The sequence below is a fragment of the Solanum tuberosum genome, unplaced genomic scaffold (genome assembly GCF_000226075.1).
Source record: "Solanum tuberosum cultivar DM 1-3 516 R44 unplaced genomic scaffold, SolTub_3.0 scf00297, whole genome shotgun sequence".
Lineage (NCBI taxonomy): Eukaryota > Viridiplantae > Streptophyta > Magnoliopsida > Solanales > Solanaceae > Solanum > Solanum tuberosum.
Window position 1 is genome coordinate 784,368 of NW_006239220.1, and position 20,474 is coordinate 804,841.

Below are 20,474 nucleotides of genomic sequence, written 5' to 3' on the forward strand. Positions count from 1 at the left end.
AATAATTATTATTATTATTATTATTATTGTTTAGATTAGTCATATAAAGAGATTTGTTTATCATATAAAAGAATTTTTGGACATAACATGTAAATAGGTTTTACAGATCAGGTATTAGGTCAAATAATAGTTGTTAAAATGGATTGGGTTTTTAACACTCTTTTTTGGCTTAAAATCAAGAGTCATGTCATCAAAATTTAGCTAAATATGTACCACTTTTAAACTTGAGTAATCTTTTGAAAAAATAATAAAAAATAAGTGAGTTTTATGATATAAAAAAGAAGAATAATCTTTTGAGTGATATAGCAAACAATAAAGAATTTTTTCTAATCAAATAGAATTATTTTTTTACCAAGCATGCTATTAAATTAGATAGTTTATAAATACTTTTAGATTTTTTTTAAAAGTTAAAAATGATTCATATAATTTTATCAGCTTTTGACAAATGGTTAATAGATCTAAGAATTTGTGATATAAATCGATGTTGACATGGATAACCAATTCAGAATCTAGAAATATTTATCAACTTTAGAATGAGAGTTAGAATAATAAGACACTAAAGATTTCGATTCAATTTCTTCATAGCATAAAAAAAATTATTATGGACTTACCACAATGGAACAACAACCATAGACCATCCTAAACATTGAAAGAAAATCCAAAAAAATCAATGAACAAAAACTTCTCAAGTGAAATACATTCATAAACATTTACTAGGATGCAAATAACAAGTCATTTGCAGATATTGATACATTCTTAAAAATTAAGCAAGTGTATAGTTATTTATCTGAAGATAACCTGCTACTTGTTTCCTCCATGTAGTTCCATAAAAATGTAACTTTACTTCCATAAAAAATAATGTAACAATTGAAAGCGTTAACAAAAAAATAAAAGATGCAAAAAGCTCAAGAAGATCATTCATATAACAGAGAAAACGAGTCAGCGACTAAATGAAATGTAGGGTTTTGAAGGCTAAAGGAAGAAGAGTGGAGATTTTACAGATCAAATTTTTTTTTGAACTTTTTAAGAGATTTTAAATTTACTTCACAACTATATTAATTGGCAATTAGTCCTTTATTTTTGACTAAACACATATATAACCTTTTAAATTTTACGTTCAGTGTCATTTTGATACTTCAACTTTTTAATGATTATTTTCATATCTTTACATGATGGATATGTGTCTCATGAATATCTCACGATGACATGACAAATCATGTATCTTAGCTTATACTAGTAGATATATAAATATGAGGAAAAATAAAAAAGAATAATATTAATATTGTGAGAATGGAAAAGAAATACGTTCGACTTTCTATTAACCTTCTACCTCCACACCTTCCTATCAATGGTCATGTCCTCAGTGAGTTCAAGTTGCATCATGTCCTACCTAATCGCCTCACTTTAATACTTCTTAGGCTTACTTTTACCCGTTCTCAGATCCACACTGTCCAACCTCTCACACCTTCTAATCGGGCAAATGCACATCTCCTTTTCATATGCACGAACCACCTATCTCACTTTTTGCATCTTGTCCTCTATGGAGGACACTCTCTCCTTATAAGAATAATCTCATTTCTAGTCTTATCTCTTCTAGTATGATCAAACTTCCACCTCATCATGCTCATTTATACAACTCTCATCTTCTTAACATGCGAGTTCTTGATTGAACAACACGCAGTCATATAAATCATAGTAACTCTAACCTTTATTTTGTAAAACGTACCTTTAAAACTAGGTGACACATTCTTATTACACATGATATTGAATGAGAGTCTATTTCATCTATCCTACCTTAATACAATGAGTGACATCCTCGTCATCCTACCTATTACCTTGGATTATTAATAACCCAAGTACTTAAAACTTTCTCTCTTGGAAATGACCTGGGTGTTCTCACATCCACGTTCACTACATGAGACACATCACTGAATTTACACTTTAAATATTCAATTTTAATTCCACTCAACTTAAAATATTTTAATTCTAGGGTCTTTCTCCAAACTTTCGATTTCGCGTTAACTCTAGCTCACATCTTGTCAATTAGTACTACTGAAAGCACAATATTATTAATGTATGAGTTTAACATCAATATTATTTTAATAACACATTAAACCGAACGACCCTTCCATATCCAATAGCGGGAATATCAATATGTAGTAATAATTTGGAGAAACTACGTAGTTACACAAACATTTCTACCATATTTACTAATTCTCCTTATGGTTTGAAATAATTGTATTTTATATACTAATTTATAATTTTATACCAGATTTCAAGCGAAATACACCTAGACACATATTTTTTGTTACTAGATACATTGAAATAGGGAGAGAGTCGAGAGAATAGTAGAGAGCCAATGACATTTGTCTATGTATCCCAGATACATGCGAATCACACTAGATACATGTATCGAAAGTGATTCACATGTAATTGGATACCAGATACATAGAAGAGTGGTGAGCGAGATTGAAGGGAGACGAGCAAAATTTTTCTATGTATCTTAGGTACATGTAAATTTAATTTGATGCAATGCATCTAGAACAAATTACACCTAATTTTGACTCATATATCCCAAGATACATGTAACTGAATGTATATGGACGCATCAAAATCTATTAAGATTAATAATATTGTAAAATAACATGTATCTAAGTAATTAACTTCCGAACTAGTGAAAATTTTGTAAGTTACCTTAGTTATTAATTAGGAAAAACTACATAAATGAGCCATTAAACCCAAAATAATTACAAATCAGTTCAAGTATATCTCACACAAATTGTTATGTAAGATGTGTTATTTACTTGAATAATTTTATACAAATTTAAGCATCTACTTGTGTGCACCCAAAGTTGAGGGTCATAGATGAAAAATCCCTAAATTTGAAACTCCACATTAGATGTTAAGTGAAGCCAAGTTAAAGAACACATTATGTATTACACCTTTATATTATCCATCATACAATGATGCATTGTTATCTCACTCACACTTAAGTTAATTTGAAAAATAGGCCTTGAAAATAAGTTCATGATTATTCTATAAGCATAGCATGAAGTGTTCTACATTTTACACTGTGGATTTTACCATACTATTATAGATGCATAACATATGACAATCAACTCCATATCAAAAGTTCTCAAATTGGAAGTAAACTATGCCAAACCATCACACTGAACAGAATCAGTGACCCTATATTTTCTCTTAAATGTGAGAAAATAAAAGCAATTACAAAGAAGCCAACAATTTACATAAAACACCACAGTATTAAGTATGTTAGACACCCTAAGTTCTATACAATGACAAAGAATGAATTTTCAGCTAAATTCACCTACTTGCTGCTTCTTTGAAAGTACCTACCCTATGTCACATAGATGAGAGGGAAGAGAACATGTACTTACACCCTTAAGAAAAACAAGGTAGACTCATCCCCAATAGGTTTAAAGTGCTTGAATCGGAGCAGTTTCACCCTTGGTAATCTCTGAGCTTTTGACTGGTGCGCTAGCATGAAAAGCTGATTGTCGTGATGGTTCTGCTGTTAGCTTAAGGGAGAGTGGTGAAGGCTCAATAAGGCCAGAACCAGTGTCTGCTAAAGTGAGCTGGGACATTCCCACCAGTTCATCTACATTCACGGGTTCTTTAGGGACGGATGGAATTGGCTTGAGGATCTGATGATGAGACGGTTCTGCTCCTCTATCTTCAGGGACCGGGAAGGCATTTGATGGCCAGAAGGGATATGGAACTGGAATGTAAGCTGGGAAGAATGCTGGAAATACTGAAGGAATTTCGCTGATTGTGGTATTTGGTTTCGTTTCTTCAACAGGTTCACTTGGAGCGGTTTCCATGGATTCAAAATCTGACTTGAGAGAAAGTTCTAAGGAAGGGAGTGAATCTGCAAAATTAGTTTCTATTGCTTTTGTTGCGGAGGGTGCTAACTGTTCCTTATCACTTTCCATTGCTCTAGGTGGGAGCATAAATTGTTCTTCCGGAAGTGGATGGGAAGCATCAGCAGCCTGTTTAACATCATAGAAAAGAAACATAAAAAAGGATCAAAACAAAAGTCCTAAGAAAGGACTTCACCAAAAGCCCCAGATAACATAGCAAAACAGGAAAGCTCAAGTTTCACCCCGCGGAAACAGGAAGAGAACTTTTCTCATACGTCGTAACATGAGATGGATGACCAAGTAACTAAGAGTAGACATGCTGCAACGGCATGTCAACTGCCTATGCGTTTGGGTGGGCTTGGGCAGGGGTAGCTTTAGGCCTTAACTATAGTGCACAGCAATGCCTATATGGTCATAATATGATCATTATCCAAAGCTTAAGTTTGAGAAGCAAGACAAACCGTATCAGCAACAATGTCAAAAAGACTGGATCTTCTCTTTCTCCGAGTAGCATTACTCTGCCGAATAAAATACTTCTGGGCATGGCTAGCTACTTGGGTAGGAGTCCTTGACGTCACAAAGTTTCGCGATATACCCCGCCAATCTCCTTTGCCCAATTTTTGTAGCCCGATCAAGAAAAGCCGGTGCTCTTCCTCTGTCCATGGAATGCCTACAAACACATCCGAGAAATTAGTTCACAACCAACTTTCCTCCACACACCTAGGTGATAAATTTGTCACCTAAAGTTGGAGTTAGTGACAAAACTCTCTCAGCAAATCATCCCAACAAACAAAAGTGAGATCCAAAAAGGAAAGGGAAATATTTGCTTCTGTTACTGTCAATTTACTAGAATAATAAATAGGTTAGTCGTAGGAGGAGTTTCTGTATAAATAAAAAATTATTAAATTTTATGTAAGATATTTAAGGCTTTCCTCAATGCTTAATAAAAATTAAGAGAATTTCAATCATTTTGCTGCTCCACCCTTTTAAAAACCCACCCGTGGTATAAGATCTTCCATTGATCTTATTTTACTGGATCTGTGAGTTCACTGAAGAAGAAAACCTTCCATCCACTAAACTATACCTATTTCCAATTCATTTTTTAACTCGTGCTTATTTTTAACGCATGAGCCTTTTTTTAACTCTTGCTTATTTTTAACGCTTGAGCCCAATACCAATTTTTAATATAGGGATACAACCAATACTTAATTTAATACATACCTATTTTAATCAAGACAAGCATCAATATCTTTTTGAATCACGGATGAAAATTATCAAAATTGGTCAGTGAAGTTCAAGTTTTACTTTGAAACCTATGATCTATGAGACATTATAATGGAAGAAAAATCCTCACGACAAATTTTTGCAAATCCTATGGTTGTCCAAATTAAAAGATCTTTCATACAAGACAATATAATTGAGGATGATTTATGCACAACCAAAAGACAAAATAAAGGAGGAGAAGGAAAATCATGTTACAAAAAAAGTGTGCAAGTTCAACAACACTCAAAAGAATTCACAAGCACAAACTACCTAAGCAGAAATTTTGAGGAGGAACAACCTTATTAGATTGCAGCAACTGAAGCAGAGGAGTGTTGAATATTTGATTTTGTTGCTACAAATTTACAAGAACAATTAGTAGTGTAGTTGTAGGATGAGTCTTTGTTTAAACTTAAATTTAGTTGGACAAATTTAGTTGAGATATTTTAGGTTTTTATATTTCATTATGCATTTTTTCTTTTGCAAATTTTCTACTTTTAAGTTGGCTTTTTAAAAGACCCTCTACACCAATAACATACTAAATGTAGTCTCACACAGTGGGGTCTGGAGAGGGTAGAGTGTACATACACCTTACCTCTACCTAGAGAGGTAGTTTCCGATAGACCCCCGGCTCAAGACAAAAGTAGTCTAGAAAAAGACATAATGGAAGAACAAGAGACAATAAATAGTAACAAAAACCACAGATAGTGACAAAATAGTACTATTACAAACAATACAACAAACGAACTATATGAAATAATAGATGGTAACATAAATTGAAGAACATGAAACTACAGAAGTAGCCTTACAACTACTAGTAAGGGAAACAAGACAAAGCACTCCTACCTACTAGTATGGACACTCTTCTACCTATTAACATTCTACCTTAATTCGTGTCATTCACACCTTCCTATCTAAGGTCATGTCCTTCTTATCACACATGACTCTGATGCGAGCCTCCATTTCATCCACCCTACCTCTATCTTCTGTTCAAAAACACTCTATGCTTAATAAAAATTAAGAGACAATTCCAATGTTTAATCTTTTTGTTGTTCCACCCTTTTTAAAAAACCAACAAAAACCACAAATTGAGAAAAGAAAAGCTTTCTATTCCAAAAACTTTTGTTTAAGATGATATTCCATGAATTCTCATGCATCTCTGCACAACTCTAAGAATTTGAGAAGATAACATTTTAGACCGAACTTATCACGCACCAAATCAAGATGGTAGATGGCATCATTAGTTGAACAGCAACATGCTATGTCCAATTGTAAGGGAGTGAGTTAAATAAGAATATTTGATAAATGGACTTGAAAATAATTGCAAGAGCACATCATTTCTTCTTTAGAAGCCTCGTAGATAACAAAGTTAAACCGTTACTGTTTAGACGAAAAGACTATTGGATCAATGACTTGCTATACAACTTTATTCTAAAGAAACAACCATGTCATTACTACAAGCACTATTGGTGGGATCACATTTTGTGTCACCCTGCTTATTATGTTGATCTTTTCAGTTTATCTTCTCCATAGAAAGGAGGACGGAAACTACACGAAGAAGTATAAGAGAAACCAAAACCTCCATTTTAAGCTGCATTACCAAATCACAGACAAATGTCAACTTGAAGATGCATCGATGTAACACGAATTACAGTAGAAGGACTAATATTTTGATTATGATCAGCAACCGTAGGAAGAGCTAGCCAACTAGATAACACTATAAATCACATTGAATGTATTTGTATCAAGTGAATAAGAAAGGTGCACTTTCACACAAATGCATTAACCACACCACAAGAACGGGCCCCTTTTTGTTCATTGATGCAGTAAACACACAAGTGAATAAGAAAGTTTCCATTTCACACAAACACAGTAAAGCACACCAGAACAAAGCTATATTAATAACTATTTTCCAACATCAGTTTGTTTTATCATCAACTATTGCAACATACTGACACTGTATGAATTTCAAACAGTATGAAGCGCTATAGACCAAATTCACTATTTTATATCAATTCCACCCTACCACTGCAAACATCTTACATCCAATGATCATCACATTCATTAATATCTATAGCAGGAAGCAGTAAATTTCTCATTTCCATTTATTTACCGTCGATAAATTTGAGTCATTAAGAATGAAAAACAACAGCTAAAAATGAAAGGATTGATTTACTTTACATTCCCTAGAAGAAATGTGACCGAGAGGGTGCATCCATTCTCATGGCTAACTAGGATATAATTGACATTTGGAGTGTGACAAAGGTATGAAGTAAGTTGAAATCATCCAGTATATTGAGAAGTAGAGGATACTGAAAAGTGGCATAAAGATGTGGCATTGAAATGCCTTGAAAGGAAGGAGAAACAAAACAAAGGTTACAGAAGATCTGCATCAGATGTCCAAAAAGGCAGCTGATCTTTACTCTTCCAGGCGATGTTATAAGAACTTTTGATTTTATAAAATTGATCAAGATGTTCAGATGATGAATATGACTTCAACATTTTTTTGGTCACAAGTTGACAAAAATTCATGAAGGCACTATTAGACATCTAAGAAGGGGCATACTGGTTACTTACAACTTGACAGAAACAGTATTTTCCAATCAAAAGAGGAAAGGCAGCTCAATTCTCAAAAAATACAAAGTTGCATAGAGTGCAAAAATGAAAGACAATTGAAGTGAATATGCAAGACGTAGCCAAAAAAGGGGATCCTTGGAGCAATGGTACAGTTTTCTATATCACTTAGAGATCATTGGTTTGAACCATGGAATCAACAACTGGTGCTGGCCTCGTGATAGGCTGCTTACATTACATCCCTCCTTTATGGTGTGGCCCTTCTTTGGACCTTATGTGAATGCAACATTTCATGCATTGGGCAACCCTTTTTATTATGCAAGCCGAAACCAAACTATTCCACAAGAAACATTTTTTTATAAAAAAAACAAAAACAAAAAAGAGCTCCACTTATTCTGGACATTTGATATTAATTGGATTACCTAGTGCGAGTATCTAGCCCACAACTTAACCTTCACACTGAGCACACCAGAAATGGTATGCAAGTTTCCATATACCAAAACTGCTCGAAAAAATTAACTTAGAGACAATTCAACCAGCAAGAACATGCAAAAAATCAACCAGCAAAAACATGCGACAAATCAACCAGATCGACCTAACAAGAATTATCTACTTGTACTTCGGAAACTCAACTGTTGGCAAGAGGGAAAGATGGTTCTCTTATAGGGTTTTAGGCAATCATCACTTATTATACTAGATTTTGAGATTGAGTTAGACCCAAAAACCACTTCTGTTCACATGTTATCAGAGCCACACACATTCATGTTCTTGGTTTATACAACATTGGGCCCTCATATTATGTTGTCTATGCTCTAGATTTCCAGTCCTATTGTGTGGGGTGTCAGAGTGTCTCACATTAGTTGAGGGGTGGACTGTTTTCTCCTCATATGGTCTTAGACAATGCTCACTTATATAGCTAGCATTTGGGATTGAGTTCCAAGGTTGAATTATCAGGCACAAAAGATACCAAAAAATAAATCCCGGACACAAACAACATAACATCTAAGATATACATCAAATATAAAGCACAACAGCAATATATTACAGAAGATGCAGAAACAAAAGCATTAAAAACCTAAAAGGGAAAAAAGAACCAAAACAAAAGAAGGAGAAAATACTAAACCAACTTTTAAGAGAAGAAAATACCAACTAAGTACCACCAATCAAAGATGCAAACTGAAACATCAACCTCTTACCTCTCTCCCTCTGCCCCAAGATAAAGAGAAAGCAAAATACTAAAAAGATAGTCTCATTTTGTAAAAACAAACAAATTAGGATGGAGGAAAGAAGGGGGTAGGGGTTTGGCCGGTGTATATCAATCAATTTGCCCAAAAAAAGTTGGCTTGGTTATATGAGTATTGAATCTTATGTAGTATTCAAGTAAATCATCACAGTCACATATCATGCGCAACATAGACCTAATCATCCTACCTATCCAAGTTAATAAAGAGGGAAGTGTAAAATTGCAAATGAACAAAATCAATGGAAACAAAAAAAAAACTTTCTTATTTTCTACTATAAAACAGACAAAAATAAGAGGGAGAAAAGGAGAAGGGGTTTAAAGATGAAAATCAATATCAAGCACTACGTAAATCTAACCATCCTGCCTATCCAATTATTATTATCTTTTTCCTCGAGCTAAATGACTATCAGAAACAGACTCTACTACCTTCTCTAAAGTAGGATAAGGTCTGCTTACACTCTACCCTCCCAGAGCCCCTTTCTAGGATTAGGGAAAACACATAAAAGTTGCAAATCAACTAATCAATTAAACCTCAACCACAAACTAGTCACCACAGTATTCCATACGCTCTATTCAGGCATGCTACTAGATTTGTTTGTCCCGAAAAAAGATTAAATTTCGAAAATTCCTCATAATTAAACTAATTTTAATCTTGCTTCCAAGGAATAATTCATCTATACTTTGCAAATGAACAGCAGTAAATAAGCCTCAATATCACATTCATTTCAACATTTCATCAATTTTGAAAAAATTAAAAATTTAAAAAAAAACATCATACCTTTTTTCCTTTCAATTCTATGATTTGCAGAACACGAAGCATGAGCAGGATCATCAGAGAGATAACCATCAGTCAAATGAACAGATTCACGAAGAACATCAGAAGAAGGAGAACCAGGATTAGGCGAAGCAGCAGCGGAAGAAGAAGAATGATAGTGAAGGGAGGATAGATTTCCCATGCTCGCACTTTTCTTCATGATCGACCCATCCGTAAGCCTAACACCAAACAACCGCACACCTCCGCCGCCGGAGCTACCACCACCGACACCGCCGGTGACGCCACCTCTGGTAGGACAAGTCCGGGAATTATGGCCATTGTTGTTGCAATGGGAACACCGCCGAGTCATGATGATTGACTCGGCGAGTAAATGGATAAGATTTAATTAATATTAATTTATGATTAGGAGTTAGTTTTTTTTTGTTGATGTTGGTTTTGAAGGAGAAAGGTTTATAAATGGTGGATAAGAATATGCGAATAATAAGGTGGAGAAGGAGGGAGATAAAAGAGGAAAAGACTTCAGTTTGTGGATGGGAGTGTACAATAACAAGAGAGAGAAAAAAAGGAAACTTGCTTATATTTTCCTTTTTCTCTTTTGTTTTCTCCCTACTCTATTTTTTTTTTTTTTTTCATTAGCGTGTTTGGAGTTCATATTGGAGTATCGAATAAATTTGAATTACATATTACAATATGTAGGGTCTATTTGAGGTAGTGCTCCTAATAGAAATTTTTCTATACCCATGCTCGAATCTGAGATGTCTTGTTAAGTCCCTACTTGATGTAATGATTCGGAAACTCGAGTCATGTTGACACCTATTGTAACTCACGAATAAGTAAGTCTACCCCATATCCTGAAACCACAAGTAACAAGCTTATCGGGAATCAACGACCAATGAGAAGATAATAACAAGAAAAAGAAACACACTGTGGAAAGAAGGAAATGAGACAAATATATACAAGTACAAGATCAAATCCCATGACCTAGTGGACGAAGGTACAAAATTGATAAAACAAGTACAAGCTACAAACTAGACTAAATAGGTACATACTTGTCTCAAGTACAAAAGACTAGCTAAAACTATATACAAATGGAGATAAGTTGAACTACGACATAATCAACTCACTCTCTATCTTCGCAGATTTTCGTTGAAGTTTGAAATCAACGCTAATGACTGGTGCTCATATATATGTCAAAAAATATGTGCATAGTATACCTAGAAAATCAAAACAATAGGTTTGTTGATGCTTGATTTGATATATTTGTTAAAAATAATAAATAAAATAATAATTTTTTATATAATTATTTTTAATTGAGGTGTGTAAAAATTAATTATATAAATTATATATAAAATGTTGTTAATTTATCGATATTTATTGAATTAGCTATTTTTAAAGGCTTTTGTAAATTCTTTTAATTGATTAATTAATTCAATTTTTTATTTTAAGTTTTTGTTGATAGTTAAATCGATAACCCATTTATTCCTAATTAATTATGCATACAATAATAACTTTAAAGTTTTAACACAAATTTAAAAAAAAATAAAAAATTAAATTAATTAAAAATTTAAAGCAACCTTGTTTACACCCAATTCTCAGCACCAACATCGGTTGTGGTGCACTGGTGGGAGTGTTTCACTCTTAACCAGAGGTCTCGAGTTCGAGCCCTGGGTATGGAGAAAATCTTGTTGGGAGCGCCACCCCCAAATGGGCCCTGCAGAGCGCGATCTGGATATAGTCAGAGCTCCAATGTGGACTCCGGACACCGAGTGGAAAACCAAAAAAAAATTTCTCAACATCAATTGGAGAGTATAATTACACAATTTCAATTAAACTCAATTTGTTTCAACTTTGTAATTACTGATCAAACAATCATGTTAAACTGTCTAATTACATTTAATTTTGCTCATTTATAATTCCCTTGTGGCTTTTCAAACAAATTATAAATTCCTATTTTCCTCCAAGTTTGCTAGTTAACCAATACTTACATATTTCTTCTTAGAAAATGACTTGATGCATATGTTCATTTATGTCGTTCTTGTTTTTTTAGAGAGAATTGAGCGTTGTTATTATTATGGTTGTTAGATGTAGATTAAGACTTTTGGACCTCCTTAAAATATGAAATTGTTATGACTTTTGAGTATAAGCATCAAATGTTGAGACAGAGACTTGTCATTGTGCCACGTAAATTTATTTAGTAAGTAGCAAATAGTGTATACATGAACAAAAGAAAATTAACAAAAAAAATTAAAAATAAAATGAGGAGCATTTGCTTATTGGTTCAAATCAAATAACCAAAAACAATAATTAATACGCTATTGATTTGGTTATCGCTTTAGCTTGTTTATAAATAATTTCTTGAGGTAATAATGATTAGTTAAGTGAATAAAATCAACCCACATTAGGGGTGTGCGCTATTCAGATTAAACCGAATAACCAAACCAAATCAAACCGAATTTTTATTTGGATTGGTTTTTTGGTTTTTCGGATTGGTTTTGGATTAATAAATTACTTTGTTTGGTTTAATGTTTAGAATTAAGTTGCAGTTAACCACTTTTGTCCCTTTTTGGTTATTGCCTTTCATGATGATTACATTTGTATTTTATGTTTGAATTACATCTATAGTAGGTATACTTATAAGTATTGTGTTTTAAGTTTTACTTATGATTTATATTAGAAAGTATATTTAAGGGATTAAATATTATTACTTTGGTTATGTTATTAATTATTGACATAACCGAATAACCAAATCGAAAAAAGCCGAACCGAATAGGGGAAAATCAAACCAAACCAAATTTATTTTGGATCGGATTGGGTTACACTTTTACAAAACCAAAAACCAAAAAATTCAAACCAAATAGTGCAAAACCAAACCGAAAAACCGAATGCACACCCCTAACCCACATAGAGTGACTTTGAGGGAGATAGGTTGGGTATTGTATTTTAACATTGTCTTTGTTCTAATTTATGTGATATATTTAAATAAAAATACAATCAATTTCTTACTTATGTCGAGTCCACTTATTTGACAAAAAAATCCACAAAGATATAATCTTCTATTTAAAATTTTATTTATCTTAAAGATAATTTAGATATATTGCAAAAAAGTTTCATATTTTTTAAATTTTGTATCCAGTTAAATATTACATTATTTAAATTGAGACGGAATACTAGATATCTTTTTATTTGGCACCATGCCTTTTTTATTTGCAATTTTGTCTTCATGGATAATTTATAAAATACAAGTGTTTTTATTGTTTTGTTAAACAAATCAAGAGATTAGGATGTACATTATTAATTTGGAAGAATGATCCAAATGCCTAGTTCGAACTTCCACAAGCTTTTTTTTTAACATCCATTCATATATTGTCCAAACACCTACTAAAGAACTTCAAAATTTTCATTCGAAAATTACAAAAAATTGTACTTGGAATATTTGAAGTCCTTTGTTGCTATGTTCATCTTTTTACTTCACAAAAGAGGAGGGAAGAACTCAAAGTTTTCATTCGAAAATTACAAAAAATTGCACTTGGACCATATTTGAAGTCCTTTGTTGCTATGTTCACCTTTACTTCACAAAAGAGGAGGGAAGGAGGTGGTATAGGGAAAGTTAATACAAGTTTCAAATTTACCTTAAGATACACAGTTCCATTTTTTTGTCTTCTGAATCCCTCTTCCCTGCATACTCCGGCACATCTGGGGGGTGATGATCTCTACCATCTTAGGCCCCCTCCTCCTCTGCAGTTGCCTCATCAGCAGAAACCTCTTCCAATCTCTCAAGGAAATCTTTTTGGATAGTTTCGTGGATAGTAGAGGGATTAAAACACATGCCATCACTTGACGCGGCTTCAAATTTCATCCACAGTTCTTTCTTCAAAGTGTTCTCACCAGGATGCTTTCCCATTACAAGAATGCTCTTCGATTCTGTCATCATGGGAGTTCTTTCAACTATATCTAAGTTGCCACCAGTTTCTGTTCCAAAAGAAAGAAAGAACAATAAATATCAGAATGGTCATGTTAATGAAAACCAAATGGAAACATCTTGATTGCATTCAGAAAAGAAAGATCTTCAATATCGTGTATATTTTGGCAAGGGGTACTCACCAGCTGCATTAGTCAATGATTCTTCCACAGGTAGCTCCATCAGTACACAAGTTTTGGGTGGTGAAAATAGAAAGTCTGGTGATTCATCATCGGCCACCTTCCCTCCGTTTGTCAAGTTTTGACTTAATTTGATTCCAAATAGTTCAGGATACTTCATTGTCAAATGTTCAGCACCTTCGGAGCTGGAGGATTCTGAATCTTCAGACATGCTAGAAAAATGACGTGAAACAGGAAACGGTGTCATTTTATAAGCCCCATGCTTGTCCCGACAGTTGTATTCTGATGAAGGTTCAAGCAGTACACACGTCTTCGGCGGTGACATTTTCAAGCATGGAGTCATTACTAGCAACGAACTGTCAATTTGTGAAAGTCTTACAGGCGAAATAAGATCTCTTTTCTGAGGGACCTCGTTGATGGTCATATCATGAGCAGAAACATTATTCAGAATTGACTTCACTTCATTATTCACACGCAATATGTCCCTCTCCCTGGTTACATCAGAAAGGGATGGTGGTATGTCCATCTGCCCGGTTACATCAGAAAGGGATGGTGGTATGTCCATCTCCCCAGTTATGTCAGAAAGGGATGGTAGTTGACTAGCCATAGATTTTGTATTCTCAAGCAAACAATCTTCCATATCTCCCCTAATATCAAAAAGAGGACGTAGCTGGGCATTCGTAGCTGATGTGTAGTTGTCAAACGTTTTAGAAGATCCTTGGCATTTGGATGAGAGTACTTTGCGAAGAGGTAAAGGTGTGAGCAGAAAAAGTTGTCTGCCACCCTCAGTCGTACAGCCTGCCCTCCAGGACACAAGGGGTGATGGGGAAACTAGTGAATCCCACTTGGATTGGTCAGGGCTATCAACAGCATCGCTTGTATTATCAGCTACCACGGGAACTGCCTCACTAATTTGTGACTGTTCAGATGGATGTTCGGGCCTCGTGGATAGATCAGAAAGGGCTTTCTGAAATTTGGGAACCCATGGCTGCAATTTGCCAACATAAAATATATGTAAAATACGGTGGAATGGAAGACTCTAATATAGGAGCAGAGAATATGACACAAAAAGAGAACCTTCAAAGAAGCTTGCATTTCAGACAAGACATGTGTGAAAGATTCGATTTCCTTCCCACTCTTCTTGCCCCCTAGTTTGAGCACTTGAACAAGTTCATCAATCTGCAGTTGATCATGTAAAGAAAGATGAGATTAACCTCTTTATGAAAACATTGAAGTTGATACAGGGAAAACAAACTTCAAAAGATTGGTATTGGTATCTGATACAGTTCGAGCAAGATGTAAATATGCTCTTCTGAGTTTAAAGTAACTTGAGAATACAAGATGTAGTTTATGTGAGAGTTACTGTGATAAATATATAGATATCTGGATGCCTTGTCATTATTCAAAATGCTTATATATGTCAGGTAAAGACGACTGAAAGTAAAACTCCTAATTCTCAGCAATGTCAAAGGAGATTGAGCGCAGGATGATGATGGTTATGGAAAAAGGGATGAAAAAGGAAGCAGGAAGGTCCAACTTTTTCACAGAGATCTTCAGTTCTGCTCCATTTACCAGAGTAATAGGGCCAACAACTGATGCTCATCATCTTATTCTGGGTAACCCTATGAACTTCCTAAAGAACGTCAATAACAATTACATTTCAATTCCAAGCAATTTGGGGTCGGCCACTTGAATCCTCTATTTTAAATGTTATCTACATTTTGAAATGGCATATAAGTCTCTAATAATACTCAAGGACTCCTACCAACTATTGGATCTTACGAAACATACTAACATGACTATAACTTAATTCCAACTAACTGGGACTGCCTATGTAGATTTATGAATTTCCTAAAGGACATAAAGTCAAAATAACACAGCCTTATCCCAGTACCAAAAAATTAGCTACATAATCCATCTCTTCACATGACGTTATCTAGGATTGGTTCGCAGCTAAGAAGCTACCTCTGCTCAGACGTACTGTTTCCATTCATTTGTAGACTCATCACTCATCTATGGAAGCAGTAACAGCAGGCAGAGACACTCCACAGCCGAGTGCAAAGACATCAATTTCTAATAACCAATGTGAACTACTAGATACTTCCTCCTCCTCCAACCCCAAACAAACCAAATTAAAAAAAATGCAGCAAAACCTGTTTTACAAGAATATAAAAATTCACCGACAATGCCAAAATGATCAAAAACTCTCTCAGTTGCACTGAGAAGTATCCAAAATGGTGTAAAATTGTAACTGCACTCCTTATAATAAGTGACACCAATAACCTCTGACAGTGCAACAAAGCAATATGCACTAATAAGCAAACCAATTAATTAACTATCCAGCGCTGAAATCCTCATTTGGTTGGCCATATAACAACAACAACATACCCAGTGAAATCCCCCAAGTGAGGTCGGAGGAAGGTAAAATGTATGCAGACCTTACGAGGCCAATTCCAAAAAAACAGATTGTTTATATAAATCATGTAAATCCCCCAATCTATTTCAATTTGCTGTGCCTGTATAGGACTTCTACATCCATTCCACTCTATTCGAATCCATTTCATTCTAATGCTAAATAATTTATCTTCAAACACCGTCATCGAATACTTCTTCGAACTATTTTTGAGCAAAAATTACTCTTACCTGATGAATAACGGAGGAGAAGTCGGAGCGAATGAGAAGGAGACGATCCATGACATTTTCACCGGCAACTGATTCGACGTCGTCGTTTTCCCTTCCGTAGAGCTTCTTGGATTTGAACGAAGTTGCTAATGGCTTTACCATGTTTGAATTAGAAACATCTCGTAGTGGTTTTCTTGTGGATTTGAATCTAGCCGTAGATTTTCCGGCGGTGTTCTTCAGATTGTTCGTCGGCATCTGGTTTGTGTGTTTCGCCCAACGGTCACTTCTTACTGTGTTCTATGAGTTTGAATTGAATTATTTTCGGGCGTTGAGATAATATGGATCGGTTTTGTCTAGGTAGTACCACTTATTGGGCGGGCCTAATATGAAGAGTCTTGTATCGAATTTTCAAAGAAACATCTTAATTTTGTAGGTATTCTATTACCGTACGAAAACATTAAATAACTTTTATAAATAGAACATTTTGATTCGTTTTCTCCCTATGGTTGTTTTCACGTAAATAACACGCGTGAATGAGAAACTTTGCTTTTAAAAATGAATTAGAAAGTGTTACATGTCAAATTTTTTCTCTTTTATATTTAATTACTTCCTCCTAAAATACACCATTTTCTCCAATTCTTTCAAAAGAGCCATTGATTTTTTTAAAAAAAAATATCATCTTCTCTCTTGAACGAAATTAACCTAAAAAAAAAAGAACTTTCTAACTTCCTGTTAATTTTCAGTGTTCAAGGTTTAATTTCTTCGAAGAAGGAACTAAAATACCTCGAAGTATTGAAAGTGGTACAAAATCACCCCATCACTATTGGCTTTCAAATACCCTTCTCAGCCACCTTTGGGTCCAATTTTGACCACTTCTTTAACATACTATCATTTAAAACAATTTAACTATTTAATATAATTTATAAACCCACCAATTACCCACTCATTATTAACTAAACCCACCCTATTTACAATTACCCATCTATTAAAAAAAATCTTCACCCTTCGTTCTCAATTTATCCAACATTTTTTTTCTTTAAAACAATTTTCTTCCTAGGTTTAAAAGATTAGTTTTCAACATCTTCTCATTTTCATTGTTTTTTTTAATTAAAATGTCAGTTTCTTCAATTCCGTACATGTAAGTGTGAATTTATGGCAAGACATTTTACTGCTATAATTGTTGAGAATGGTGTATGTTGTGCCGTAATTTTCCTATCTTTAGAAAAATCACTTTTTTTTGAAATGTTCTACGTATAAAACAGTTTGGGAAAAATACTTAGAAAGAGTCGCCACTTAATTTTTTAAAGAAATCAAGAAAACTTATAATTTTCAAAGATTTAAACAGAAAAAATCATTTGAGAATACCAAAAAGGGTTCGGGGTTCAATTTACACTTCGAGAAGGGTTTAAGCATTCGAAGTGTCCGCTAACATGCGGTTGACCTGCGACTTGACTAAAATATATTTGACTATTTTTAGAAAGAAAAAAAATAAAAATAAAATAATTTAACATAAAAAATAATAACTTATAATATATTTGATTAAGAAAATAATTAAATAAATGACGCATTTTATTTTCATTTTATTTTTTAGAGGAAGGGATCCAAAATGATACATTTGACTCGAAATACAAGTGATTGGAATATTAATAAAACTAGATTAATTAGAATTTATTTAATTCATTTTAAACCAATTTAATAAATTAAAACATGAAAATCATTTCTTATTAATTGACTAACCCTTTTTTTTTTTTTTTGAGAAAATGACTTAAGTAAGTATATATATATTTTTATTATTATTATTATTGTTAATCAATTGAAAAAGTTCTGACCAACATTTTTTAAAGTTTATTAAAGAAATACTTTAACTTAGAACAATTTTGAAATGAGTGAAAAAAAAGTGATTTAAATGAAGAAAACCCTTAAAGAACATATCTTTTAAAAAAAAATTAGGAAAATGATTTAACATAAGAATATATGATATTTTACGATATTCGATTAACTTTGATAAAAATAGTTAAATAAAGAATAAATTTTTTAAATTTTTTAGAAAATAGGATCTTAATTGAAACAACTTGATCAATTAGGATTTTAACAAAATTAGATTAATTAAAATTTATTTACGTCATTTTTTAGAAATAATAATTCGAACCAACTTGGTAGACAAACCAAGAAATTATTTTAATCTAATTAAAAATAAGTGAAAGTTTTGACAAAAAGTATTTGAATAAGCATAAGAGTTGATAAAATGAATTATTTTTAAGGAAACTAACATAAAGAATATGGTTTATCTTTTGGGAAATTAAATTAAGTCGCAATTTAAAATAAATAAATAAATAAATAATCACACAATTAGGTAAAGGAGAAATTGAATTTGGGCCTCCTTTTTGGGCCAAATTCGCTGCAATTTCTGGGGATTTTACTCAATCCCGTTTTTGGTATACATCAGCTGTATATCGGTGTATATTGATCATTTCTTAGCCCTTTTCATGTAGTTTTTGCTTCCGGACACCTGTACACCTGCTCTCGACGGCCTGGCCGACTCAAATGACAAGGAAAAGAGCCTTTGTGGCTCGACTCGGAAATGCAAAGAAGAGAAGTCCACCATGGACTCGGTAGGGATATTTCACATGAAAAGAACACATGGATAAAAGTTAGCATCTACTCACAAGGATAAGACAAGCAAAATAACCACACGAGATTCGATTGATCTGAACTCGACCTTAAACGAAGTTCAATTAACAATGACTAATAAGAACAATTTTTATAACACTCAAAGGTAATGACAGTCATGTAAATTCAGATTTAACAAGGTCAAATTTTAAAGCAAAAAGAAAACCCATTTACTAGTAATTTGTGAACAAATACAACTTTTCCGGGAAAACCCATTTACTGCCTCAAAAACATGTAATGATACTAAAGGATGAGCCACCACAAGTACTGAAATAATTGTTCATTCAAATTAAAATAATCAAGTGAAGGTACAGTAGTAACTTAGCTAAGGTGAAGAGCAAACAATGCCACATAGTTAGCCAATAAAACATCACGTACTTTAGTCTAATCAACTTTATTTAATGAAATCTAACAATGCAAATTTACCATGTCAAAAGGCTGAATGTTGGAGGCTAAGCAAATCCAATCCTTTTAAACAAAGGAAGTGAAAACTAGTAGGGACTTTGCTGGATCATTTTAAAGGGAAATGAAATATAACTGTAAGTAAATAAAGCCAAGCTAGCCTATTTCTCAAGCCAACATGTTGCACACAAGCACAAGTATACATGAACAAATACATAATGCAAAGAGAGGGCCATGGATGGACAGAGACGCCACGTAAATGACTGAAATAGGCGACAAGCTAATATCGGTACAGTCATCTTCAGGTTTAGACAAAAGATAAGAGAGCTACTACTATTTTAACTAGCAACAACATGCTGGAAAATTAATTACTGAACCTCGGAACATCGAACAATTAACAGATACTTATAAAACCCGAACCAAGTTGCGATTTTCTATTCTAAGGACGACAACCGACGTTTGAATGCTTTTAATTAATCACTTAAGATGGCCGAACGTGTTTGTTGGACAGACTAAACAGAGATAAGCAAAGAGGGAGACAAATATCCATTTTGAATACATTTCACATTTTTTACAAGGAGCCGATCGCAAATGACAAAATAATTTTTTAAGCAGGATCTGAACAAAACACAGACGAACCCGACTCATACAAAATTAGAACATATTCAAATAAAACAAGACCCGCGAAACTCATGCTAAATCGACCCCTAAGACTTACAATGGTCTAAGCAACAAAGAGGAGAAAACAACGCATATATGTATCAATTTATGAAAAATCGAGATCACCTATAAAAGGTGATTCTGAATTTTGAGACTGAACCACAACTCTCATAACTCATCAATCGAGATAATACCAAAATAAGAAGACTCTAACAAGGAGAACATTAACTCGGGAAAGGGGAAAAACACCAAACTTTCAGCGAAACAGAGGCAGACAATAGCCCTGGAC

The 20,474-nt window shown here is 33.6% G+C and overlaps 2 protein-coding genes across 2 annotated transcripts; both read right to left on the reverse strand.

Annotated features, from left to right (window-relative positions):
* Positions 1-3,124: 3,124 nt before the first annotated feature.
* LOC102599100 (transcription factor MYB1R1) lies at positions 3,125-10,286 on the reverse strand. Its single transcript, XM_006359415.2, has 3 exons — positions 9,737-10,286; positions 4,343-4,551; positions 3,125-4,010 (listed from the first exon to the last, which is right to left on the reverse strand). Exons 1-3 carry the CDS (start codon positions 10,080-10,082, stop codon positions 3,438-3,440), a joined length of 1,128 nt encoding a protein of 375 aa, XP_006359477.1. The 5' UTR covers positions 10,083-10,286; the 3' UTR covers positions 3,125-3,437.
* A 2,874-nt stretch (positions 10,287-13,160) lies between these two features.
* On the reverse strand, positions 13,161-16,780 carry LOC102599423 (uncharacterized). The gene is made up of 4 exons (XM_006359416.2): positions 16,475-16,780; positions 14,909-15,010; positions 13,835-14,819; positions 13,161-13,702 (listed from the first exon to the last, which is right to left on the reverse strand). Exons 1-4 carry the CDS (start codon positions 16,706-16,708, stop codon positions 13,452-13,454), a joined length of 1,572 nt encoding a protein of 523 aa, XP_006359478.1. The 5' UTR covers positions 16,709-16,780; the 3' UTR covers positions 13,161-13,451.
* Positions 16,781-20,474: the final 3,694 nt, after the last annotated feature.

Coding starts and splice junctions, on each gene's coding strand:
- LOC102599100 (XM_006359415.2), bottom strand. CDS start 10,082: ATGACTCGGCGGTGTTCCCATTGCAACAACAATGGCCATAATTCCCGG. Junction 4,552..9,736: donor TAGAATTGAAAGGAAAAAAG/GTATGATGTTTT, acceptor ATGTGTTTGTAG/GCATTCCATGGACAGAGGAA. Junction 4,011..4,342: donor TTGACATTGTTGCTGATACG/GTTTGTCTTGCT, acceptor GATGTTAAACAG/GCTGCTGATGCTTCCCATCC.
- LOC102599423 (XM_006359416.2), bottom strand. CDS start 16,708: ATGCCGACGAACAATCTGAAGAACACCGCCGGAAAATCTACGGCTAGA. Junction 15,011..16,474: donor TCTCCTCCGTTATTCATCAG/GTAAGAGTAATT, acceptor GATCAACTGCAG/ATTGATGAACTTGTTCAAGT. Junction 13,703..13,834: donor ATCATTGACTAATGCAGCTG/GTGAGTACCCCT, acceptor CTTTTGGAACAG/AAACTGGTGGCAACTTAGAT.